Here is a 27,975-nt window from a genome sequence, read left to right as displayed (position 1 = left end):
ATTAGAGTGCCCACAGATGCTGGTGTCTGTGGGGCTCCTGGAACAAACTCCCTGTGAAGACTAGGGGTGACTGAGGAGTCAGAGCCAAAGCTCTGAACCACTTTGCAAGTCTCTTTACTACTTTTGTGTCTCAACTGATACATTCCCTGTGACTTGTATCCATGTTGCACATTATTGGGTGAGAAATTCTCCCCAGAAGAGGTAGGAGAGGAGAAGTCACTCACAGAAAACTTTCAGCCTGAGGGCGTCACTCCTGTTTGAACTGATCCGGTTGGAGACCTCACAATGATAGTCCCCAGTATCTTCAACCTTGATAGGGTCGATGGTGAGGGTGCTGTTGTTCTCAGACAGCTTCATCCTCTCTGAGAGCTGCAGATCCTGGCTATTGAAGATCTACCGGGTGGAGATGCCAGTGTCATTAGAGAGGCAGGTGAAGACCACAGAATCATTTTCTGTGACAATGGTGTTGCTGGAATGGATAGAGGGTTGCTTCACAGGTGCTGTGGACAAAGTGGGGGGGGGGACCAGCTGAGCCTGGACCCGGGTCCTAGCTGTGCCCTTTCCTCAGATATTCAGCAAAGGCTCTGGGCCACCGTGAGTTCTGTACAGTGACTCTGAGGACAGCCCTGACCCTGCACAGAGGTTGCATGCCTTGGCTCAGGTGACAGTAAGGCGTAGGCTCTCCCTCCCTCTGAAGGCTGAACACCCGTGAGGCCCAGCAGCTTCCCTAGACCTCTCTGAAGGACTCAGGACAGGAGCCTGTGCTCAGCCCATCGGTGCAGAACTTGTGCAGAAATCTCACTGGAAGGTCGAGTATTTTTTCCTGTTGACTTTTTTTCCCCTTTAGTTAAAATTCAAGAAAGTAAAAGTGAAGAACGGGGGTGGGGAGACTGTCTCTGCAGAGCAAGCTTGGGCTGAGTAAAAGAAGAAACAGCAACATAAAGACTGGCCCGGGGAAGGCAGGGTGGCTATCATGAGGGAAACCACCATAGTCTCCTACTGACTTTTGCACGATATTTGGCCAGTGCTTTCTGTGAGAGCAAAAGCTGAGCCACCTGCAGCCTGAAGAACATCTCCGTTTGGAAAAGACTTTTATTCCCTGATTTTTGGATTAAATGCCACAGTGAAGGAAATCAGCAGAGATAAACGGTGTTCACGTGAACGGTGTTCACGAAAGGCCGGCATCATTCTCTCTGCCAATGTAGCCCTCTCGCCCTGCCCTTCCCTCATGCAGGACTCCACAGGGAAGCACCGCTCTCTGAGGTACATCACCTGCAGGTGCATTCTCAGCCCTCAGACAGCTGGAACGTCAGAGCCAGGCTCAGAGACATCTGCCCGAGTTGCATTTTTTCATTTCCTTGCCTAGTGGCAAGCCTCAGATGCCCATTGGGGACATGATTAAGCAGCTTGAGGATAGGCCAACAACATGCCTTTTCCACATGTCATTTCCTACATGAGAAAGAGGAAGGGCAGAGCCAGACCCTGCGTGAGGCTGGAACAAAACTGGAGCAGAGCTCTGAGCTGTCACGCCCTGTCCAAGAGTTTTTGCCCCCTCTCATTGGAAAAAAGCAGTGCAAATGTGTGTCAAAGCTCTTTGGTTTTCTTATAGCTCATGGAAGAGTTTAAAGAAAACAGACATGACAGAAGGAGGGAGTCAGTCAGTGAAAGAAGCTACTTGACTTGAAGGACCTCAGTGAGTTCAATGATTCCATGAATCTCCACCGACCCCTCAGGGCGTTCTGGGGTGAGGAGAACTGTCTCTCATTTCAGGCTGACCTCCAGCTCCGCCATGAGCAATCAGGGAAGAAAGGGGAGGACAGTCTCGGGGTGATGCACAGCTCCAGGGAAGATGGAGATTTGCTTGTGTCTCCAGACACAGGCTGGGAAGTAACTTTTTTCCAGACAATTGAATCACTACTCCAGAGCTTGATGCTGTCATATAACTTAATGTAAAGGCCCTGGGTTCAGTCTTCAGTCCTGCAAACCAATCAGTTTTATCAAGGAGGTGAAAGATTTGTACCCAACAAAACTACAAAACTTTGCTGAAAATATTAAAAAAAATACATCAATGGAAGTTATTCTACTTTATTTTTGTAACAGTCTTGCTATGTAGTTCCAGTTGGCCTCCTCTTGCCTCCTCTGTTGAAGTGCTGGAATTATAGGTTTGTACCATCATATCTTACCTATGTTTAGGTAAAGGAAGACTTCATATTATTAAGATGACAATACTACCCCAAGTGATCTATAGATTGAGTGAGAGTCCTATAGAAAGCTCAGTGATATTTTCAGATGATTGTCGTGGTACATTCTGTAAATCCAGCACTGTGGGAGGCTGAGGCAGGATCATCACAAATTTAAGCCCAGCTCAGGCCCTTTAGCAAATTAGTGAGACCCTGATAAAAAAAAGCTAGTGGTGGTAGCAGCATCTGGAAATGTAGCTCAGTGTGAAGGCCTCAGTTTTGAAAACCATTAACAAAACAAAATTCAAGGACACTTTTTGTCGAAATTGAAAACTCCGTCCTAAACTTTATAAGTAATCTCATGAGAATGCAAATATTATAATGACTTTGAAAAATCATTTTTTCAATGATTTTCTAAATCACAGTGATTTTTTCAATGACAAAATTGCCTGATTTAAAAAATTCAGTACAAAGCTACGGTAATCAAAACAGGGTGCTACCCATATGAATAAAGATATATAATCAGTGAAAAAGAACAAAAAACTGACAAATGAGTCCTTCCATGGATGGCCAAATGATTTCAAACTATTTAAAAATGTCAATCTCCATGTAAGAAGAACACATATACATGGGGTACAACGTGGCATTTACTATGTTTATAGAGCATGTGATACCCAGATGGGGAAACGTGCCTGCTCCATCATCTCAGTTTTTATCATGCTTTGTGTTGGGAACATTCAAGCTTGTCTTTGTTGCTTCTTTTGAAATATAGAATGAAGCATGGGCAAACATATTTCTCCTGCTGTGTTAGAGAATACCACAAGTTATTATTTCTATCCGCCTGCACTCCTGGGGCCAAACTAGTTTTGATGAGCATGTTAGTACTGTTCCATGCAGAAAGGAATGATTTTTTGATAAAGATGTTGAGAAGCGAATATCCATGCAAATAAAAGAAGTTGAACCTTTACCTAACATTATATATGCAAATTAATTCCAAATGGGCCAAATACCTGAATGTAAAAGCTAAACCTGTAAAATTCTGAGTAGGAAATACAGAGAAAACTTTGATGATATTGGATTTGACAATGTTTCTTGGATCTGATAAAAACATAGGCAACAGCACTAAGAAAAAATAGGCAAATTGGACCTCACGAAGTTTGGAAGTTTCTGGGCGTGAAAGGTTGTCATCCACCTATGATCCAGAAATTTCTCTTTTGGACATATGTACAAAGTATTTGAAATAAACTTTTGGAGAGATAATGAAACAGTGCTAAATATACTAATATTTACAATGCCAAGGTATGGAAACTAAGTATCCATTAGTGGATGAATGGATAAAGACTATGTGGTCTGTTTACACAGTGGGATACTATTTAGCCTTGAAAAGTAAGGCTTTTTTGTGATTCCAGCAGTGTGGATAAACCTGGTTAAGTGAAATAAGCCAGGCCCTAGTAGAAAAATAATGCATGATCTCACCCCTATGTGGAATCTAAACTTATCGAAATAAAGAGCAGAGTACTGCCTGTGAGAGATTGGGCAGCTGGGGAGGAGGCAAATGGGAAGTTGGTCAAGTTTCAGATGGATAAGAAGATCGTGTTTTGAGACGTATTTTACAGCGGAGTATTACAGTATATGATGATGTTTTTTCTTTTTTCTTTTGGAAGCAGGGATTGACTGATGATGTCGTGCTTACCATGCAAGTGTTTATGATGCTGAGCCAAATCCCTGGTCCTAATATATGATAATGTATATTTCAAAGTACTAATATAGTATATTTCAAATATCATACCATACAAATGATAGGTAAGAGGGGTGCTGGTTAATTTTCTGGGTTCAATCATTTTGCATCATAGACAAATATGAAAAAATCACAATGTAAACATCACACAAATCAAGCTTGGTGGCACATGCCTGTTGTCCTAGCACTGGGGAGGCTGAGGCAGCGAATCACTGAGTTGAAGGCCAACCTGAGATGCATAGTGAGTTCAAGGTCGGACTGACTATGTAATGAGAGCCTGTCTCAAAATACAAAATAACAAAGCAAAACTGTTATAGTTTAGCAACAACAACAAGACTCAAACTTCCAAGTATAAAATAGGCAACAGTTTGAGCAGCCATTTCTCCAAGAAGATATTAAAATGACCAGTAAGCATGTGAAAATATTTGCAATATCATTAGTTACTAGAGAAGTGCAAATCAAAACCATCTCACATCCAATAGGATGTCTATCATCAAAACACAAGTCTCTTTGAGGTTGTAGAGAAATCAGGGTTTGTGTGCATGTGGGTAGGTGAGAATGCAAAACAGGGCAGTCCCTGTGAAACTCAGTATAGTACTTCATCAAAAAAATGTTTCTCACTTTAGAACTCTACAGCTAGACATATACCTAAAAGAACTGAAATCAAGGATTTGAGTAGATATTTCCATATCTATTTCATAGCAGAATTAATACACCAAACATGGGAATGATCCTAAAGTCTATTTATGGATGAATGAACAAGTCAAATGAGGTGCACTCCGTAAAGCAGTATATGCATACAATAGATTATCCTTGTTTTAAAAAATAACAATAAAGGAACAAAATTCTCATATATATTACAAATGGGATAAGCCTTGAAGACATTATGCACAAATACTATGCAATCCCCTTCTGTGATAGGTTTAGAAGACAAACACATAAAGACGGAAAGAAGAGGGTTACCAGAGGCCGGGGCAGTCGTGGAATGGAGAGTTATTTTATATTGAGTAGGTGTTAGTGTGGTAAGATGAAAATGTTCCTGAAAAGAATAGTGGCAGTGTTACATAACAATATGAATACACTAAATGTCATGGAACCCTGCATTTCCAATGATTAAAATAATAAGTGTTGTGTATATTTTACCACATAGCTAAGAAATGGTAACAGAAAAACAGACTTAAAGAATCCTTGTGCATGGTGACACAATAAATTCCAAACTTTGGATAAGAAACTCAGTATTATTGGTTTCCTTATATCCAAGGATTTAAGCAATGGATGACCTTTGAAACTCTTCATAAAAAATAGGTCCACATGGAAAATGTACTGACATTTTTCTTGTCATTTTTAAAAGAATGCAGCACCACAATAATTTACATAGTACTGGATCTTGGAAATAATCTAGTGAGGATTTAATGTATATGGGAGGTTGGCCCTGGGAGCTGAAGGCATGCAAGTTGATTCTCAGTGCATGGGGGAATCTTTGGACCATAGCTCCCAGCAGATAAGACCCTGACCAGCATCCCAAAAAACCAGAGGATGCACGGGAGGTCATTGGGGTCCTAACTGGGCCACACCCAGTGACCTCCAAGGGGCTGGCAGTTGCCTGTTTTCTGCTCTCAGAGCTGAAAGAGCACGAGGTAATTTCCAGCACATGAGGAAGCTTTGGAACATCATTCAAAACCAGGAAATACAGGAAAATGACAAAATGCAAGAGCAGAATGCAATCTCAAACCTCCAGCCCATCCCAAGCATGCCTAGGAGACATGGATATAGAAGAAAATGTAAGTGATACACCTGAAATTAATGAAATGATAGCAACTGAAGTAAAGAAAAAACTCTAGGAAGCTATAAAAGAACTCAATCAGAAATAATCTCCGAGGTAGAAGAAGAAATCATAAATGTAATGAAAGAAAGGCTGAATCACATCTAAGGAAGACAGTTAAAAAATTAGAGGAACAATGCAAAAAGATGCAAACCCTGAATGAACAATATAAGAAACAAACAGAATGCATGAAGCAGATTCAAAGAGATATACAGGAAATCAAAAATTTCATTGAACATTGACAAAAATGTCTCAATGAAAGTGAATATAGAATTTCAGACCTCAAAGACAAGATTACAGCTAGTGAACAGGAAAGATATTTAAAAAGTAACATAACAAGGGGCTGGGGATTTAGCTCAGTGGCATAAGTGCCTGCCTTGCAAGCAGGCAGTCGTGAGTTCAATCCCCGGTACCAATAAAAAGGGAAAAAACAAAAAAAAAATCACATAACAAATCAACAGCTGCAAGATGATGCAAAGAAAAACAGCATAAGATTGATAGAGACAAATGAAAAAGAAGGTGACAACACAAATGATGTCCAGAAGTAATAGCTGCAAATTTCCCAAACATGAGAATGGAAACTGACATACAGATCAGTGAAGCATAAAGAATTCCAAAACTAACCCAGACATATAATAATCAACATCTCTGAAATCCAATGTAACAACAGAATATTAAAAGCTGTTAGAGAGAAGAGACAGATCACCTATAAAGGAAAGCCTATCAGAATCACAGCAGACTTCTCAACACAAACAATGAAGCAAGAAGAGCATGGAATGAAGTATTTCAGATCCTAAAAGAAAATGATTTCCAATCTAGACTGATGTACTCTGCAACACGGTCTTTAAAAATGGATGGAGAGCGGGAAAGACCCAGCTTAGAATTCAGGAATGGTGCGGAGTAAGGAATCATTAGCAAGTGGAGATATGCCCTGCTGACCCAAGAATGAACTGGGCTGAGAGAAACCAACTGGGAATGCAATCCTGGTGCTATAACAGGAACAGAAAAGCCTCAGTGTGGAAGCTGGAGCCCGCGCCATTGGAAGCTGCGATTTGGGTTTCCCGCCACCGCTGTTGTGTCTACATCGGCTCAGCAGGGAGAGAGATGCACGGAAGCTCTGAGAACAGGAATCGGTGAATGGAGTTGAAAGCAGGATGGGCGGGGAGCTGTGCATTGACTTGCGGTGAGTGAGAGAAACTGGGTCTCTTCCACGGTTTAGGAGACTCCAACAGAGGACATTCTTGGACCAGGCAGACTTGCGGGCACAGGGCGCTGCAGTGACTTCAGCCACGTATCCCACTCTCAAGCAGGATTGGTGAGAAGTGCCTAGCCTACGTGACGCTGCTGGCTGAGACCCAGAAGGCTAGTAAAACCCAGATCCCAGGGCCTGAAGGTGACCTGGAGGGGTAGGCCCCGCATAGGCTGCCTGGTCTACAACTTCCTGGTGTGCTGCGGTGGGCAGGAACACATAGCCAGCACAATTCAATCAGACTGTGGCTGACAGGGAAGGAAGCTGGGCCTCCTATATATGCTTGCATATATAAGGAACAAAGAATATGGGAAGAGGCAACAAGAAAGGGCCCTCGGCTCCAATCCTGAGAAAGAGGCAATAGCAGACACAGCACCAATAGATATAAAGCGCTATCTCCAGAGCCTCATAGACAAGTTCAGGAATGAAGTTATTAATGACCTGAAGTTAGACATAAGCAGAATAGTTAGAGAAATGCTAAGTACCACCCAAGAAAAAACAGATGGTGGAATGGAAGAACAGAAAAAGAGGGGAGAATTGTTCGATGGAGAAAATAGAGAAAGCATGGAATACGTGAAGCAGATTCAAAGAGAATACCAGGAAACTAAAAAGTCTATTGAAAACTGGCATAACAGCTTGAAAGAAACTAAGGACAGATTATCTGAACTGGAAGGCAGATTTGTAATTTGGGAGAAATGAAAAACTTCTTTAAAATAACAAAGAAACAAACAGCAATGATACTGATGATAAGAGGATCCATAACTTAAGAATTAAGAACATAAAAGAAGAAGTAGGGACACAAACAAATGAACTACAAAAGCTACTCACAGAAATAATCCAGGAAAATTTTCCTAATTTAGCAAAGGGTAAATATACTCAGTTGTATGAAGCATACAGGACCCAGCCACCTACAACCCTAACAGAGCAACACCCAGGCAAAATTAAAATTCCAGAAATCCAGTACAAGAACAGAATATTAAAAGCTGTCAGAGACAAGAAACAGATTACTTACAAGGGAACACCCATCAGAATTACAGCAGATTTCTCAGCACAAACCATCAAATCATGAAGAGCATGGGGGGGGAAATAATTCAAGCTTTGAAAGATAATAATCTCCAGCCAAGATTGATATATCCTGCACAACTGCCCCTGGAAATTGATGGAAAAACAAGGTGCTTTCAGGATAAAGAGGAACTAGGGGAATATGCAACCACCAATCCAACTCTACAGAGAATACTGCAGGATATTCTAAAAAAGAAAAATACGAAGAATCCAGAAATAGTGGCAGAGAGGCCACAATGAATGGAGCAGAAAACAAAATGAAGAAGACAAACTGACAACTAATGACAGAAAAAGAGCTCAACAGAAATGAGGCAGAGAAGATTGGATGATAGGAACAGCTATTTTGGAGAAAATGACGTCTTAAGAGGTAATACTGATTTAGTATCATCTTGTTTTGAAGTCTCATCAAGCTTTTGTTCTTCTGTCTCCATTGGTCTAAACAGGTTGTATCTTATTGGATTTTATTATGTATGATAGTATAAGCAAAACCTTTTATAGACAAGGAGATTATACAGAAACCATTGTTCATTTTCTGTTAATTGATTCTAAATACCCTGTAATACTGTCATTCTCTTAAATGGTTTTACATTGTTTAGATATATTTGATGCTACAGTATACGAAGTTATACTCAAAGATTTTAAGGAAAGAGACAATATGGTAACTACTTTTATGTCGGGATTATCTTGTGGTGAAACACTATTTTGCTTAAATGGTTGTGTTTTGATCTGTGCTGTTTTGCTGTTATGCCCTCTTTTATCTCAATCTCCACTTTATTATTTACTTTTTTATCTTTACCCTTTTAATTAAGGGAAAATAAATAAAAAATAGCAGGATATATTATGGTAACCCACTTTGACTTTCCATTATCTTGATTTAAAGCCCTGTATTGCTCTCACCATCTTGTTTTGACTGATGTCCCTCTATTCTGTTTTGCTTGATACTACCAGGTTCAAAAGTTTAGGCAATAGCTGTGAAGATAGTGGGATTCATTATGACACCCATTCTGGTTGACTATTATCTACTTTTGAAGATCTATAATGTCTCCAATGTTTTGGTTTTGTCGGTTTTGTTCTTTACTGTTTTGTTCAATTTTATTATAACTGATGATATAGGCAATTGTATTTGAGATAGCAGGAGGCATTATGGTAATCATTGCTGATCACCTTGTATTATGATTTTACTTTATCTATTATGTCCACCCTTTTGATTTGACTGACTCTGTTCTGTTATGCCACATTTGGTTCTACTCTCTTCCAAAAAATAGTAAGAACTGTGGGAGCAACAAAACCCAAAGTGTGTAATTATCATTGTACAAAAGAGAGGAAAAGAAAGTGCTCTAAATGATATAACTGCATGTATATTTAAGTGTATAAGATAGATAATGATATCACTGAGTTTTGCTGGATCATTGAACAGAACTGTTTGCAGTCTCACTGTTGGAATGTGTACTTTATAAGGTTTAATTTTGTAACTTGAACAATTATTTCTAAGATGGCAATATGTAACCCATTAATTAGTGATTTCCTACTGTTTATTTTTTTCTGTAAATCTGTATAACTTGTACCCTTTCTCTGCTTTTTTTCTTTTTCTCCTTAAATAAAATTAAAAAAAATGGATGGGGAAATAAGATACTTTCATGACAAAGAATGGCTGAAGGCCTTCATGATCACCAAGCCAACCCTGCAAAGAATACTGAAAGATAGTTTAGATATACTTAGGAAAAAACCACTAAGCAAAGCAAACAGTTAAACAGAACAGAAAGATAAAGATGCAACAGTAGAAAGATAACATGTCAATGATAAACCAACATATAACTGTTATAACCATTAATGTAAATGGACTCAATGCACCAAAACAGACTCACAGAATGGATCAAGAGACAAAATCTAACCATATGCTAACTACAAGAAACCCATCTAACCCCACAGACTGAAAGTCAAAGGATGAGAAACAACATTTCATGCAACAGGAACCCCCCAAAAGCAGGGATAGCTATTCTGTTTGCTGAGAATGTGAACTTAAAACCAATAATGATCAGAAGAGATAAAGAAGTTTAGGGGAAACATACCGGTTAGGGGAAAACTTTAAGAGGAAGAGATAACAATCGTAAATACATATGCACCAAATTTCAGAGCACCCAGTTATATAAAACAAGTATTAACAGAAATGAAAAACCAAATTAGCAGTAACACAATTATAACAGGAGACCTTAACACACTATTGACATCAAGGGACACATCAACCAAACAGAGAATCAGCAAAGAAATAACAGAACGGAATCATACATGGGAACAAATGGAGTTGGTGGACATATACAGAGTGTTCCACCCAACAACATCAGAATATATAATCTTCTCAGCAATACATGGGGAGTTCCCTAAAATAGACCATATACTAGCCCACAAAATGTGCTTAAGTAAATTCAAAAGAAGTAAAATTATCCCATGCATGTTATCGGATCATAGTGCCATGAAATTAGAAATTAATGACAAAAGAAACTGCAAAACCCACTCAAACAAATGGAAATTGAATAATACACTCCTGAGCAATCAGTGTGTCACAGAGGAATTTAAGAAGAAATTAAACAATATTTACAAACAAATGAAAATACAAATCCAACCTACCAGAACCTGTGAGATGCAGTAAAAGCAGTCCTCAGAGGAAAAATTATTGTGGGGAATTCCTACATAAGGAAAGCAGAATAAACACAAACAAACAACCTGATGGTACACCTCAACCATCTAGAAAAAGAAGAACAAGTGAAGCCCAAAGTCAAAAGAAGGGGGGAAATTATAAAGATTAGAGCAGAAATCAATGCAAATAGAAACTAAGAAAACAATACACAGACTCAGTGAATCCAAGAGGTTGGTTCTTTCAAAGAATAAATATAATTGATAAGTCCATAGCCAACCTTATTCAAAAAAAGGAAAGAAAAATTCAAATTCATGAAATAAGGAATGAAAAGGGTGAAATCACTACAGATTCTGTGGAAATACAGAAGACCATCTCTCCCTGTTTTGAAAACATCTACTCTCATAGGCACAATAACAGAAGAAATGTGCAGATCCCTAGAAACATGAATTACCAAAGCTGGGTCAAGAAGATGCAAAAGTGCTAAAGAACTCAATTTCAATTAGTGAAACTGAAAATGTAATTAAATCCTCACCAACGAAGAAAAGCCCAGGTCCAGCTGGATTCACTGTGGTATTCTATAAGAAATTCAAAGAATACTTAATGCAGACACTCCTCAAACTCTTCAATGAAATTGAAAGGAAGCAAATATTACTCTAGCACCAAAACCTGAAAATAACCCAACCAAAAAAGAGAATTATAGGGCAATCTCCCTCATGAACATAGATGCAAATATCAATAAAATGTTGGCAAATAGAATGCAGAGATTCATCAAGAAGATTATACAACATGACCAAGTGGGGTTCACCCCAGGAATACAAAGATGGTTCAACATATGTGAATCATAAAATGTAATCCACCATATCAATAAAGCCAAAAATAAGAATTGCATGGTCATTTCAACACATGCAGAAAAAGCTTTTGATAAGGTCCAACACTGATTCATAGTAAGAAACTTATAGAAAATTGGAATAGATGGTCTTTACCTCAATCTGATAAAAGCCATCTACGACAAAGCAACAGCCGGCATCAAAATTAAATGGCCAAAAACTGAAAGCCTTTACCCTAAAATCAGCCACAAGACAAGGGAGTCCATTATCACCAGTCCTACTCAATATAGTGCTGGAAATATTAGCCAGAGCAATTAGACAAGAGAGAGAGAGAGAGAGAGAGAGAGAGAGAGAGAGAGAGAGAGAGAGAGAGAGAGAAAGAGAGAGAAATAGAGAGAGAGAAAGGATGAGAGAGGGAGAGAGAGAAATAAAGATAGGAAAAGAAGTTAGATTATCATTATTTGTAGATGAAGTGGTACTCTATATACAAGACCCCCAAAAACTCCACTGAAAGACTCCAAATTCCATTGAAAGACTCCTAGGTATAATAAATAAATTCAGTAATGTAGTTGGATACAAAGTCAAGACTCAAAAATCAATAGCATTCCTATACACTATCAAGAAAGTCACTGAGAGAGAAATAAAAGAAACCCTTCACACTAGCATTCAAAAAATGAAATACTTAGGAATCAACCTAGCAAAAGAAGTAAAAGATCTATTCAGAAAAAATTGTAATTCCCTGAAAAAAGGACTCAAAGAAGACCTCAGAAAATGGAAAGACATTCCTTGTTCATGAATAGGAAGAACAAATATTCAGAAAATGACCATTCTCCCCAAACTGTTATACAGATTTAGTGCAATCCCAATCAAAATACCACGAACATACTTCACAGATCTAGAGAAATCACTCCTAAAATTCATCTGGAACCAGAAGAGACCTAGAATAGCAAAAGCAATTCTAAGCAAGAAAGGCAAGGCAGGAGGCAGGCATCATAATCCCTGACTTGAAGTTATATTACAAAGCTACTGTAATAAAATCAGCGTGGTACTCGAATACAAGCAGACCTGATGATCAATGGCACAGATTAGAAGACACAACTACAACTACAAACACACCCAGTTACCTTATCTTTGATAAAGGGGCCAAACAACTCTACTAGAAGAAAGATAGTCTTCCAGTGGAGTCTTCTTTCATTACATTGATTCCTAAGTATTTCATTTTTTGGATGCTATTGTAAAGGGTGTAGCTTCTCTTATTTCTCTCTCAGTGATTTTGTTGTTAGTATATAGGAATGGTGCTGGATAAATTGGCTCACCATATGCCGAAAACTAAAACTAGACCCATGCTTATGACCATGTACTAAAGTCTAAATTGATCAAAAATCTAAATATTCAAACAGAAACACTGAATCTGTTGGAAGTCAAAGTAGGTAGAAATCTTGAAGACATAAGGGTAGGTAGAGAATTCATGAACAAGAATCAAAGGCACAGGAAATACTTCACTGAATCAATAATTGGGATCATGTCTTATTGAAGAGTTCCTGCATGTCGAGAGAAATCTCCAGCATAGTGAAAAGGAAACCCACAAATTGGGAAAAAAAATCTTAGTCATTTGTCCCTCAGACAAAGGACTTCTGTCTAGAACATACAAAGGATTGAAAAAAATCACCCCCAAAATTCAAAGACCCAATCCGAAAATGGGCATTCCAGATGAATACATAGTTCTCAGATAAAGAAATACAAGTGGAAAATAAATACATTAAAAAATGTTCAGCATCATTGGTCATTAGAGAAATGCAAATTAAAATCACACTGAGATTCCATCTCACTCCAGAAAGGATGGCCAGGATCAAGAAAAGTACCAACAACAAACGTTGAAGAGGCTGCAGAGAAAAAGGAACTCTCCTGCAGTCTTGTTGGGAGTAAATACTGGTGTAATCACTGTGGAGGTCAGTCCGGAGGTTCCTCAAACAACTGGGATTGGAGGTCCAATTTGATCTGGACATTTCACGTCTAGACATATTCCCAGAAGACCTGAACACATCATACCATGATGATGTATGTGCATCCATGTTTATGGCAGTACAAATTGTAATAGCCAGATCTTGGAAACAACCTAAATGCCCGTCAACTGAGGAATGGATAAAAAAGATGTGATACTTTTCTACAATGGATTACACTCAGCTGTAAAGGATGATCCCACTGAGATATTTATAAATAAATTGATGCAAATTGAGGCCATACTCATAAGCAAAATAATTCAAACTCACATGTGTAAATACCATATAATCCCTCTAGTGTAAGAAATAGAGTACATAACATTACAAAAACTCAATAAACACAGTGAAAGGGTACCAATATGCTCAAAGGGGAAAAATAATATCTCAGAGAAAAGAAGAAAAATGAAAAAGAATGGAAAAGAAAAAAATCTAAATATATATAAACACACTTAGAGTAGCTAAGATGATTGTGCTACAAATTTTATAAGTTTTTGAAACAAAACAGGTAACATTCGTAGGATTGGAACACTTATGCATGTTAGTGTGTGGTAATCTGAGAAACTTTTGATGATCATGTAAAATAACAACCCTAGTTCCTGCCACCGTGTTTTGAAGGCCGATATGGTCAATGTTTTTGGCTTTTTGCTACTGTTATTTTTTGTCATTTTTGTTTCGTTTTTTCAACTAATTTTTTATGTTTTGTTTTCCCCATTAATACAGGAAGGATGGGTATACATGTAGAGACTTATATGTGTAGAACTTCTCCTAAGAAGTTTATGAGAACTGATTATTTAATACATTATGAAATGAGCAGTTACTTTGAAGGAAAAGAGACATTATGTTATCCATTGCTGATTCCATATCATCATGCTGTGAAATCTAGCAATGCCATTATTCTTTCTTAAGAGTGGTTTTAGTCTGTTTGGTACTATTTAATTTCAATATACATGAAGGTATAGACTGCTATTTTGAAGAGAACGAGATACATTATGACAGCCATTGTTAATTTCCCTGTTATCTGGTTTTGAAGGCTTATAAGGCATTCTTCACTCTGTTCTGATCAGTTTAATACTACTTTGTTTTGTATGAATTCATTGTGTGTGAAGATAGGGACAACTGTTTAGAATAGAACAAGAGACATTATGGTAGCCAGTGATGAGCTTCTATTGCCTTGCTTTTGAATCTATGTCATTTACATTGTTTTCTTCTGATCGGCTTCGTTATGCTTTGTTATGTTTAGTTTAACCCTCTTCACAATAAAATTAAAAAATAAAGTATATGGAGAACTTAGTGTGGTGGCTCATATCTGTAGATATAGCACTCTGTGGGGCTGAGGTAGGAGAATCACAAGCTTGAGCACAGTCTTGGAAACTTAGCAACCTAATAAGACTGTCTCAAAATAAAAGTGAAAAAGAAAAAGAAAAAGAAATAGGCTAGGAATACTTCTCAGCAGCACCGTGCCTGCCTGGCAGGCATGAGGTTGTGAGTTTGTTCCCTGGTACAAACAAACAAACAAACAAACAAACAACAACAATAACAACAAAGAAAAATAAAAATTGGCAGGGAGGTATCTCAGTATGAAGGTTTGGCTAACCCCTAGTCCTACGAACAAACAAACAAAAATCAAAAATATGTTGGAGAATTGTCACAGTCACATGCAAATGCTAGCCCACTTTAACATAAGGCATGAGAGTATCCACAAATGCTGGTGTCTGTGGGGTTCCTGGAACAAACTCCCTGTGAAGACTGGGGGTGACTGTGGAGTCAGACACAAAGATCTTAACCACTTTGCAAGTCTCTTTATGACATTTGTGTCTGAACTGATACATTGCCTGTGAGTTTTATTCATCTTGCACATTATTGGGTAAGAAATTCTCCCCAGAATAGGTAGGAGAGGAGAAGCCACTCACAGTAAACATTCAGCTTGAGGGTGTCGCTCCTGTTGGAACTGACAGGGTTGGACACCGCACACTGATACTCCCCAGCATCCTCAATCATGACAGGGTTGATGGTGATGATGTTGTCATGGATATACCACAAGTGCCTCTCCTGGTCTCACTGCCAGCCACCTGGTTTTCCTTGGGTCTTGGGTGTGCTGAGACCCTCTAGCTGGAGACCTAGACTCCTCAGCCTCAAGTGTTTCCTCTGAGGCTTTGTTTTGCAAGGCTGTGCTTGAGATGGGTCATGATGGCGTCTGCCACTGAGCTTAAACTTACAGAAGATCCTACACCTGGCCTGAGGATGTTTGTGTACAGAAATCACACACAAGTGGAGTAATATCAAGCCTGGCATTAGGCCAGGGGTCAGCCTGAGGCCATAATGTGGGTTCTCCCAGATTCTCCCCAGGGGTTGCACGGTAAGTGGCAGAGCATGAGTCTAATGAGTGATCTCTTCCAGAGTGGAGAAGACACAGCTGTCTTTAGAGACAGGTGGATAATGCTATCTGAGCTGCTATCCATGGTGTGTCTGACCTGGTGTAACAACTATTTTTTTTGTGCCTTTGTCTCCTTGTTACAGAGTACACAATAAATGGTACGTTATTTGTCATGTTGTTGGTAAATTGATCTGAAATACTCTCAGTTATATGACACTGGCATAGAGTATTTGCCTAAATGAGCAGCATGTATTACTTGCCTCCACACAGAATAAATTGGAACAGTTCCCAGTGAACAGGTAACTTCCAGGAGTCTCATTCTCCTTTGTTCTTCCCCTTGGGCACACTGAGCCTCCTGTGGGTTCTCATGATTCAGTTACCTTAGCTGTGGCCTAAAGCCCCTGTCCATCTGTGCTACCTATGCCACATGTCAGGAGAGCCAACTGGCCTGATGCCCTTACTGAGATGTGTTTCTTGGGGTTGTGCCCTGGCTGCTCTAGTGACCAGCCCTCGGAAAGTATGAGATTGAGACAGCCAGTGAATCACGGCTCCCCATCATCCCTAAACAGTGGCTCAAACTCTAACCCTGAACACAAGCGCCCCAGGACCACTTTGAGTGAGGAGTTCAAGAGAGAGAGAGAGGTCTGAAGCAGGGAATGCAAGAGTTTCTGAGAGTGGCTCTCAGAGTCATGTTAAATAGCAAGTGACTTGGGAGCTGGATCAAGAGGATCTTCCTGGGTCAAGCGACTCCACTGAGCTCTTTTTCCTTTATGGGGATATTCATGTAAAGGATGCCAGTTTATCAAAGGTCATCTCCACTGTATGCATCCTGCAGCATGGGCTCAAAGCCCAAGATGGGGATGCAATGAGGCAGGGTGGGTTCATTGCTGGGACTGACAATCCTGTGTGTGTAAGAAGTGGAATTCACCCATCCCACACCCACAGTCATTGAGAAAAACTCAATGTGTACATGGAACTGTCCAGATGCAGAAGATATCAAAAGTTTGTTTATGCTTAAGGTGTAGAATCCTGTGTCCTCTCGGGTGACATTCTTGATCAGCAGGGATCCACTGGGGTATATCGTCTCTCGACTGCTTTATGCACTCCCTGTAGTAACTTCCTTTTTGATTGTTGAATATTGTATAATCATACTTTTGGGTGCAGTCGTTTCCCCTTTGTACCACTTATAGATTAAAATGTACTTTGGCAAATTGTGGACAAGTAGAACATCTGCCCCTTCAACAGCATCAAAAGGCACCGATTCAATAGTCATTTGGGCAGTGGTGGGTGGGCTCCACAAGGTCAAAATTGACGCTGGAAGAGAGAGACAGAGAAATTCATCAGTACTAGAAACTACATAGGATGGAAAGACGGAGCTCTGAGTCCTGAGATGTTCTCACTGCTTTCACAACAGTGTGATTGTTGCAGGCATGTGTGTGTTTCTTACTAGGATGATGAGGCCAGCAGTAGGACTTGACTCCTTCCCTGCCCCTGAACTTGTCATTCCCCCTGTTTGGAGCACTCTCCCCCAGGGGTCTGCATGGCTCACAGATCGCTGCCCTCAGACCCTGCTCACATTCAGGGCAGCCTGAGGAGAGACCTTCCCTGACCCCTCACATAGAGACCTGGTTCTTCAGTTTCTTGCTGTTTCCTGCTTTCTTCCCTCTGTGGTTCTTGTCAACACCTGACTTCCCCTTCTAGATGTCCTTGCCGATCAGTTTTCCTCCCTCTAGGACAAGAGCTGGGTGAGCACAGGGAGCTGTCTGATTCTGCTGGAGCCCAGGGTCTGGCACAGCCTCAGATACTGTAGATGAATGAGCGATGGCTCTGAGAGCCCTGTGTGCCCAGGGGTTTGTTAGCAGTTTCTGGTTGGGATGGATGAGGACAACCTTCATACCCCAAGTGTGATTTTCTTTGGAGTCACCTTGACTTTGTTGTTGACAACAATTTTCAAAATATAGTGGCCTGACGGGTTTTGTGGCAGATGTCCATAATCCTAGCACTTGGGAGGCAGAGGCAGGGATCGCTGTGAGTTCAAGTCCATCTTGGGCTACACAGACAGTTCAAACCAGCCTGAACTGCATAGGGGACTCTGTCTACTGGAAAAAAAGAAATGTCGTGGCCAATGACAATTTACTTATAACAGAGGAAAATAGGGCTTTTCCTCCTCCTTTTTCAATACCCATGCACTGGGAGTTTCCTGTTCCTCAGCCTTCTGATCCTCTTTTGTGTTCTCTCCCCTCCTGCTCCAAACAGAAACCTCTGTCATCTCAGACTCCTGGCTTCTCAGCGAATCAGTCAGTGTTGAGCTGTCCACTCTGTGATATAGCCTCCCAGGGACTGTCCCCTCTTACCTGTAATTAGGAACCCGTGCCAGGGAACAAATCCTCTTGGGAAGTGGCTGTGCGGGGCTCCATGGTCTCTGCTGCCTGCTCTGTCCTGTGGAGAAGAGCTTTGACTCAACACAGGCTCCCAAGCAGGCTGCTCAGGAGGGTCAGCTCTGCTGGCTGTCTCCTCTGACTGAGCCTTTAGCCAGGGCCAGGGCCCACCCCAGGGTCATGTGATATGGGGTGGAGTCTATCTAGGAACTTGGCTCTCTCCTGCCCTCTGGGTCCTGCCTTGCCTGTGTGTTCTCTTTTTCTATATTTAATTTCACTACCAAAGACATGACTTTGAGTCCAATACTACTGGGGACTGTCAGCTAAGACAAGAACTGGCTGAAACTCTCACCGACCTCTGTACTATCCTGGCCTTGAGGATGTTGCCACCCTAGAGAGTTCCTGGGGTTTCCAAATCTAGAACTGTGTTTCCCTTTGGCACACAGAAATCCATCTGGGCACTCAGTCTTTCCCTGTGCGTTTGTGTACTCTGGAAATGTGCAATATATTCTCAGGAGATAAGTGACTAAGAAGGCTCTAGGGGATTGAGAGGGGCCAATTGAGTGAGGAGTGGTGAGGGGGACTTGCCCTGTATCTCTGGTCCCCACAGTTGGTCTCTGATGAGATGTTTCAGGAGGAGCTGGAGTTCTGGGTGGGCAGGGATGGAAATGACCTGCAGGTCCTAGAAATGAAGGAGTCTGGTGTGGAGGTAAGTGGTTGTGGGCAACATGGGCCTCAGTGGCAGATTTCTAGGACAACCTCCTCTCTACAAGTCTGTGGTGAGATGTGACCCGTATCCTCCCTGAGTGAGTTGCTAGCTCTCAGTCCTTTGCTCTGTTGAGTCACGTGTGCTCACACCTTACCTCAAGGGTACTGCCAGGAATGAGGGGCCATGCTGAGACTCATGACTTAAATGGGTCCTCAGAGTTCTAGGAAGCAGTGGTTGGGACAGAGAAGACATGTGAGAGAGACCCAGAAATGCCCTTGGGGCCAGGGATGGCAATCAGCCTGCATTTGATCCCAGTCCTAAGCTAAATTCAGTTTCCAGGAACTGTTTTTCTGATTGTGGACTGTGTGTGCTGATGTCATCCCCTGGAGGTCATGAGGGGAATTGTTGTCAGTGTCAGGGGCTGGGGCAGCATTGCTGACCAGGCTACAACTAGCTCTCACTTGATAACAAAAGACATTTGTTCCCCTACTAAGATCTTTTGATGCACTTGTCAGAGATCATATCACCAATATTGTCAGGACTTATTCTGTACAGTCAATGTGGATCCATTTGTGAATCACTATGGGAGTCCCATGTCATTTTGTTACTGTAGAATTGCAGGAAATTCTTTTTTTAAAATTTTATTTAATGGAGAAAAAAAGAACAAAACAGTATAAGGGTACAAGTAATACAGAATTTAAAAAAAACAGTAAGAAATCACTAGTTAATAGATTATATATTGTCATCTTAGAAACAGTTGTTCAAGTTGTAGTATTAAAGCATACAAAGTGGACATTCAAACGGTGAGACTGCAAACAGTTATGTTCAATGATCCAACAAAGATTTAGTAATATGGTCATCTATCTTTCTGATCTATCTGTCTGTCTAACACACCTAAACACACTTGCAGTTGTATCCTTTAGAACACTTTTTTCCTCTCTCTTTTTTACAGTAACCTTTACACATTTTGGGTTTTGTTACTCCCATAGTTCTTATTACTTTTTATTTGGGATAGAATAAAACCAAATATGACAAAACAAAGCAGTCAGTCTAAACAAAGGATGGACATAGTACATGATGTAAAAACAGGTAATGCCTCTTGCTTCCTTAAAAATAATTGCCTATATCATTAGGTAGAATAAAATTGAACAAGACCAATAAAACCTAACATTGGAGACATTACAGGACTTCAAAAGAAGATAATAGTCAAACCAGAATGGGCATCATAGTGAATCTTATTGCCTTCAAAGTAGTTGCCTATACCCTCAAACTCTGTTCTGTTCTGTATCAAACAGAACAGAGCAGAGTAAAATCAGCCAAAACAAGATGGTGGGAGCAATACAGGGCTTCAAATCAAGTTAATAGGAAATCAAAAAACTTACTATATCCTGCTAATTTTTTAATTTTTTCCCTTAATTAAAAAATAATAATAAATGAATAAATAAATAATTTTTTTAAAAAGGGGAGATTGAGATAAAAGAGGACATAACAACATAACAATACAGGTCAAAGCATAACAATTTCAGCAACCTAGTGCTTCACCAGAAGATAACCCGACTTAATAGTACTTATTATAGTGTCTCTTTCCTTGAAATATTTGAGTATAACTTCATATACTAGGGCATCTAACATATCAAGGCCATATGAAACCATTCAAGAGGATGAAAGTATTACAGGGTATTTGGAACCAGCTAATGGAAAACGAACAATTGTTTCTATGTTATCTCTTTGCCTATAAAAATTTTTGTTTATACTATCACATATAATGAAATCCAGTAAGATACAACATGATAAAAGCAATGGAGACAGAAGAACAACAGTTTGGTGGGACTTCAAAACAAGATGATATTAAATCAGCACTAGCTATTATGATGTCTTGTTTTCCTCAAATTAGCTGTTCATTTCATCACAGGCAATAATATCAAACAGCCCAGAATAAAGCCATTCCAATTAATGAGTGAAAACTTTATAAGGCTTCAAAGCCACATAATGGGGAATCATGATTACCACATACTTTTATATATTTGAATCAATTCTTACATTAGGGAAACTATTTGGTATTCATACAAGTGAGTTTGATTTATTTCACTTATGAGTATGGTCTCAAGCTGCATCCATTTATTTATAAATATCTCAGTGTGATCCTTGTTTATAGCTGAGTAATACTCCATTGTATAAAAAGACCACCACTCTTTTAATCCATTCCTCAGTTGATGGACACTTAGTTTATTTCTAAGATCTGGCTATTACAAACTGTGCTGCTGTAAACATGGGTGCACATATATCACTGTGGTATGATGCTTTCAGTTCTTCTAGGAATATGCCTAGAAGTGGGAGAGCTGGAACAAATGGGACTTCCAATCCCAGCTTTTTGAGAAATCTCCAGACTGACCTCCACAATGGTTGTACCAGTCTACATTCCCACCAACAGTGCAGGAGAGTTCCTTTTTCCCCACAGCCTCTCCAGCATTTGTTGTGATGGTTTTCTTGATCCTGGCCATGCTTTCAGGAGTGACATGGAATCTCAGTGTGGCTTCAATTTGCATTTCTCTAATGACTAATGATGATGAGCATTTTTTCATGTATTTATTTTCCATTTATATTTCTTCATCTGAGAAGTGCATATTCATCTCAGATGTCCATTTTTGGACTGGATCTTTGAATTTTGGGGGCCTGATTTTTAAAAATTCTTCATATGTTTTAGACAGAAGTTCTTTGTCTGAGGGACAGTTCACTAAGATTTTTCCCAATTTGTGGGTTTCTTTTCACTATGCTGTAGATTTCTTTTGACATGCAGAAACTTTTTAACAAGAGGTGATCCCAGTTATTGATTCTGGGAAGTATTTCCCATGCAGTTTGAGTCTTGTTCATGAATTCTCTACCTATCCCTATGTCTTCAAGGTTTCTACCCAATTTGTCTTCCAATAGATTTAGTGTTTCTGTGTTTGGGACTCCCGCACCTCACCATCGGTGTGCAGAGGAGGGGCTGGGCGGATCTGGGGTGCCTGCATCCGCCTGCCAGTGTGTCTGGAGGACCGAGGATGTCTCAGAGGGCAGGGGAGCATCGCAGGTTCCAGAGGCCCGCAGTCTGTGGTGTGTGCTCAGCGCACTCTGCCCAAAGCCCAGACTGTTCGGGTCCCTCCAGGCTTCCGGGTGCAGTGAAGTGGAGAGGTGGGTTTGAGGCATCTACATCTGCCTCCCCATCTGGCTGCGCTTGGAGAGCTATGGAGCTTACAATAAGCAGGTGGGTGCACAGTGCCCCTGAAGCCCAGCTTATCTGGAACTACAGAGTTCTAAACAGGCAGAAGAGGGCCATTGGTTCTGCAGGCCCAGTGGCTTGGGGTAACAGGGTGCCAGAGTCTCAGGAGCTGCAAACATAGAAGGGGATTTCCAACAGACCCCTAAGAAGCTTTCAAATAACACTTGAAACACAGAAATATAGGAAAATGACAAAACAAAAGATGAAATTACAACCTCAAACCTCCAGCCCATCTTAAGAAGCCCTAGGAGCAATGTATATAGAAGAAAATATATGCCATTCACCTCAAATATCGGACACAATAGCTACTGAAATTAACAAGCAACTCCAGGAAGCTTTAAAGAAATTCAAACTTGAAATAATCTACCAGGTAAAGAAGAAATGACAAAAGAAATGAAAGACATTCTGAATATATCTAAAGAAAACACAGATAAAAAATTGGAGGAACTAAACAAAAAGATAGAATCCCTAGATGAGCAAGATAAGAAACAAACAGAATACATAATGCAGATGCACAGAGATATACAGGAAATAAAAAACTCCACTGAAAGTTGTAAAAACCGCCTTAATGAAAGTAAAGATAGAATTTCAGACCTTGAAGACAGGATTGCAGCTAGTCAACAGGAAAGGAAAGATCTTTTAAAAATTACAAGGAACCAGGAAACAACAATTCAACAACTGCAAGACATTGCAAAGAAAAATAACATAAGAATGATAGGGATTAATGAAAAAGAAGGAGACAACATAAAGGATGTCAAGAGGATATTTAGAGAAGTAATAGTTGAAAATTTCCCAAGCATGAGATCAGAAACTGACATCAGGATCAGTGAAGCATATAGAACTCCAGATAGTCATAACCAAAATAAAACTACACCCAGATATATAATAATCACCATCCCAGAAATCCAACACAAGAATAGATTATTAAAAGCTGTCAGAGAGAAAAGACAGATCACTTATAAAGGAAAACCTATCAGAATCACAGCAGACTTCTCAGCACAAACAATAAAGTCAAGAAGAGCATGGAGTGAAGTATTTCAGATCCTAAGGCAAAATGATTTCCAAACTAGACTGATGTATCCTGCAAAACTATCATTCAAAATTGATGGTGAAATATGATATTTCCATGACAAAGAACAGCTGAAGAACTTCATGAACATGAAACCAACCCTGCAAAAACTATTGAAAGACAGTTTAGATACACAAAGGAACAAACCACTAAGCAAAGCAGATAGTTAAACAGAACAGAAAGATAAAGATGCAACAGCAGAGAGATAACATGTCAACAATAAACCAGCATTTAACAGTAATAACCATTAATGTAAATGGTCTCAACCACCAATCAAAAGAAATAGACTAGCAGAATGGATCAAGAAACAAAATCCAACCATATGCTGTTTACAGGAAACCCATCTAAATCAGAAGGATACTCACAGACTGAAAGTCAAAGGATGGATACTTCATGCAGCAGGAATCCAAAAAAAGCAGGAGTAGCCATTCTGTTTGCAGACAATGTCAACTTTAAACCAACAATGACCATAAAGGACAAAGAAGGTCACTACATACTCGTAAGGGGAAAACTTCAAGAGGAAGAGATAACTGTCTTAAATATATATGCACCAAACTCCAGAGCAACCAGTTATATAAAACAACTATTAACAGAAATGAAAACTCAAATTATCAGTAACACAATTGTAACAGGAGACCTTAATGTGCCTTGACACAAAGGGACAGATCAACCAGACAGAAAATGAGCAAAGAAATAACAGAACTCAATCACACCTGCAAACAAATGGATTTGATAGACATATACAGAATGTTCCACCCAACAACATCAGAATACACATTCTTTTCAGCAGTACATGGATCATTTTCTAAAATAGACCATATATTAGCTCACAGAACATATTTAAACAAATGCAAAAGAGTTGAAATCATCCCTTGCATGTTATCAGATCATAGGGCTCTGAAATTAGAAATTAATGATAAAAGATACTGCAAAAATCCTGCAAACACATGGAAACTGAATAACACACTCTTGAGTAATCAGTGGGTCACAGAGGAAATTAAAGAAGAAATTAAACAATACCTAAAAGAAAATGAAAATGAAGATACAACTTACTGGAATCTGTGGGATGCAATGAAAGCCGTCCTCATAGGAAAATTTATTGCACTGACTTCCCACATCAGGAAAACAGAATGAATACAAGTAAATAACTTGATGCTACACCTCAAACAGCTAGAAAAAGAAGAACAAGTCAAGCCCGAAGCCAAAAGAAGAGAGGAAATTATAAAAATCAGAGCAGATATCAATGCAATAGAGACTAACAAAACAATCCAAAGAATCAACGAATCAAAGAGTTGGTTCTTTGAAAGAATAAATAAAATCGAAAAGCCCCTAGCCAACCTTATTAAAAAAGGGAAGAAAAAGCTCAAATTCATGCAATAAGAAATGAAAAAGGTGAAAGCACTACAGACCCAACAGAAATGCAGAAGATCATCAACACCTATTTCGAAAACCTCTACTCTTCAAGATTTGATAACACAGAAGTAATAGACAGATTCTTAGAAACATATGAAGTACCAAAACTAGATCAAGAGGATGTGAAACTGTTGAATAACCCAATCTCTTTTAATGAAGTTGAAAATGTAATTAAGTCCTTACCTACAAAGAAGAGCCCAGGCCCAGATGGATTCACTGCAGAATTCTACAAGAAATACAAAGAAGACCTAATGCCGACACTCTTCAAACTATTCAGTGAAATTGAAAGGGAAGCCGTGCTTCCCAAGTCATTCCTGGAAGCAAATATTACTCTAGTACCAAAACCTAAGAAAGACCCAACTAAAAAAGAGAAGTATAGACCAATCTCCCTAATGAACACATGCAAAAACCCTCAATAAAATATTAGCAAATAGGATGCAGCAAATCATCAAGAAGATTATACACCATGACCAAGTGGGATTCATCCCAGGAATGCAAGGATGGTTCAACATACGTAAATCAATAAATGTAATCCACCATATCAATAAAGCCAAAAGTAAGAATCACATGATCATTTCTATAGATGCAGAAAAAGCTTTCGATAAGTTCCAACATTTATTCATGATAAGAACTTTACAGAAAATTGGAATAGATGGTCTGTACCTCAGTATAATAAAGGTCATTTATGACAAACCAACAGCCAGCATCATACTAAATGGCCAAAAATTGAAGGCCTTTACTTTAAAATCAGGCACAAGACAAGGATGTCCTTTATCACCACTCCTATTTAGTATAGTATTGGAAGTACTAGCCAGAGCAATTAGGCAAGAAAGAGAAATAAAAGGGGTAAAGATAGGAAAAGAAGAAGTTAAGTTGTCATTGTTTGCAGATGACATGATACTCTACATAGAAGGCCCCCTAAACTCCATTGAAAGACTCTTAGATACAATAAATGAATTCAGTAATGTGGCTGGATACAAAATCAATACTCAGAAATCAATAGCATTCCTATACACGAACAACAAAATTACAGAGAGGGAAATAAGAGAAAGTACACTCTTCACATTAGCAAGCAAAAAAAAAAAATGAAATATTTAGGAATCACTCTTACAAAAGAAGTGAAAGACCCATTTGTGCTCGGCGGCTTGTGCACACGCCTTGCGAGCGGCGGCGCCATGGGTCTGACTTCCAATTCCAGCGTGCGAGTTGAATGGATTGCAGCAGTTACCCTTGCTGCAGGAACAGCTGTAATTGGATATCTAGCTTACAAAAAATTCTATGTTAAAGATCATCGCAATAAGTCTATCATAAACCTTCACATCCAGAAAGACAACCCCAAAGTAGTACATGCTTTTGACATGGAGGATCTGGGAGACAAAGCTGTGTACTGCCGTTGTTGGAGGTCTAAAAAGTTCCCATTCTGTGATGGATCTCACACAAAACACAATGAGGAGACTGGAGACAACGTGGGACCTCTGATCATCAAGAAAAAGGAAACTTAATTGGACAGTTTCGATGCTAAAAGTCAACTCATTGTGATGTTATGTGATTGTTTAATCAGAATGGCTACCACTTCTGTCTGATTCACCCCTCCTGGATTCTAGATGTGGTATATTGCAAATTTCAGCTTTCATGTTCATGGCATTTGCCTTACTTGTTGAAACATCGTGGTGCACATTTGTTTAAACAGAAAAAAAAGGAAAAAACCAATTTCATGGCTTGTGGGTTCTTTTAGTCTTGTCAGGATCCGTTTCTTCACATTTAAGATATGGTGTTAGAATATAGTTGTATCTTGAAGTTAACATTAAATTATTTTCAAAGTCTTATATATGCAGATCCTACTTGTTTGAAAGAAAATTACTCCCTTTTCATATTTCTTAACCTACAAGATAAATAGGATATGATTAAGTTGCATTAATTTCTTAATACAGTCTAGGAAAACCCTGTTATGACCATGATTTTCTTCTTGCATTGGTAATGACAATAAGAAAATGTGGTTTCAGTGTCTTCAAAATTTTCAATTAGAATGGACTGTGAATATTTTTTCAATTATAAATCATCCAGGTTAGTAATAAAGGGGCAGCAACTTCCTTGTGTTCATCTTCATGGATATTAAATTGGTCCATTAAGGAACCAAAAGTAGAAATTTAGATCTTGATGATGATAGATTTAAAGTGACCATGAAAAGTGTCTTTAAATGTAATTTCCAGGATGCTGGCCCAAGGAGTGGTCAGCCCTCCAAACTAAGGATATGGAAAGAGACCAAACACATGATCAGTCTTTTGATCACAAGGCCACACATCCATGACAGAAATAGTAGTCACAAAGTATGCTCACGGGCGTGAGAAAAAATTTTATTTTCCACATTGGATAATCAAACACATGACATATAATAGTGAAATTATTTTAGAAATTTAAAAGAATTAGATATTTTAAGTGACTTAATACATTTTCTTAAAAGGAAAAATTTGAAGACAATTGCATCTGTATTGCTCTGCAAAGACTCAGCAGAAGCAATGGATTCATTACTGATTCTAAAAAAGGAAACTGAAAACTAAAAATGATTAGATACAGTAAAAGAAGACAGAAATAATAGGTGTTAGAGTTTTATAGATGAGAAGGAAAAGTCATGACAGCATAGATAATTTGGGCAATCAGGTAATTTGACATTGATAGAACAAGTAAACATTTCCTTTAGTACACTTGCATTCTCAGTAGTAGTTGATCACAAAATTCCAACCATGGGTGTCATAAGAATCAAAACAGACTGCAATATCCCTACATCTGTTCTGTGCTGTTTGTTCATGCAATGCAAGCTTCAGATATGCCAGGCAAGCTGTTTACCACTGAGGCCCCAATCACAGATATATTTAAAATACATTGTTTAATGTATTAAATAGGTAGTGGTTGCTGCTAAAATTATGCACACTTGTTTTAAGTAACCTGTGAGACTGCTCTAGGTGTGTTTTTAAAGAATATCTTCAGTACAAGATCATGAGTTCGATCCCCGGTACCAAAAAAACCCTACAATCTTCTTCACTTAGGTTAGAATTTTTCACTGCCAGCCCCCAGTTTTTTAAGTAATTATGAATGATCAGCCTCAGAGACCATCATCATTTTAAATTTAAAGGTTGTTTTAAAGAAAAATCTGTAAACCTCCAAAATTTCTGAAGCATTACAGTATACAATAAACTATCTTTAATTTAAAAAAAAAAGAAGTGAAAGACCTATACAGTGAAAATTATAATACACTGAAAAAA

General features: G+C 39.1%; 1 protein-coding gene and 1 pseudogene across 1 annotated transcript; one reads left to right on the top strand and one right to left on the bottom strand.

The window, feature by feature from the left end:
• Positions 1 to 216: 216 nt before the first annotated feature.
• Positions 217 to 25,892, bottom strand: LOC100732181 (carcinoembryonic antigen-related cell adhesion molecule 21-like; annotated as a pseudogene).
• On the top strand, positions 25,850 to 27,933 carry LOC100728497 (CDGSH iron-sulfur domain-containing protein 1). Its single transcript, XM_005001296.4, has one exon. It carries the CDS (start codon positions 25,891 to 25,893, stop codon positions 26,215 to 26,217), a length of 327 nt encoding a protein of 108 aa, XP_005001353.1. The 5' UTR covers positions 25,850 to 25,890; the 3' UTR covers positions 26,218 to 27,933.
• Positions 27,934 to 27,975: the final 42 nt, after the last annotated feature.

The sequence above is a fragment of the Cavia porcellus genome, unplaced genomic scaffold (genome assembly GCF_034190915.1).
Source record: "Cavia porcellus strain 051 isolate PalLab524CR breed Dunkin Hartley unplaced genomic scaffold, mCavPor4.1 scaffold_7, whole genome shotgun sequence".
Classification (NCBI taxonomy): Eukaryota; Metazoa; Chordata; class Mammalia; order Rodentia; family Caviidae; genus Cavia; species Cavia porcellus.
The sequence above is the reverse complement of the archived record's forward strand: the minus strand, read 5'-3'. Positions and strand labels throughout refer to the sequence as shown.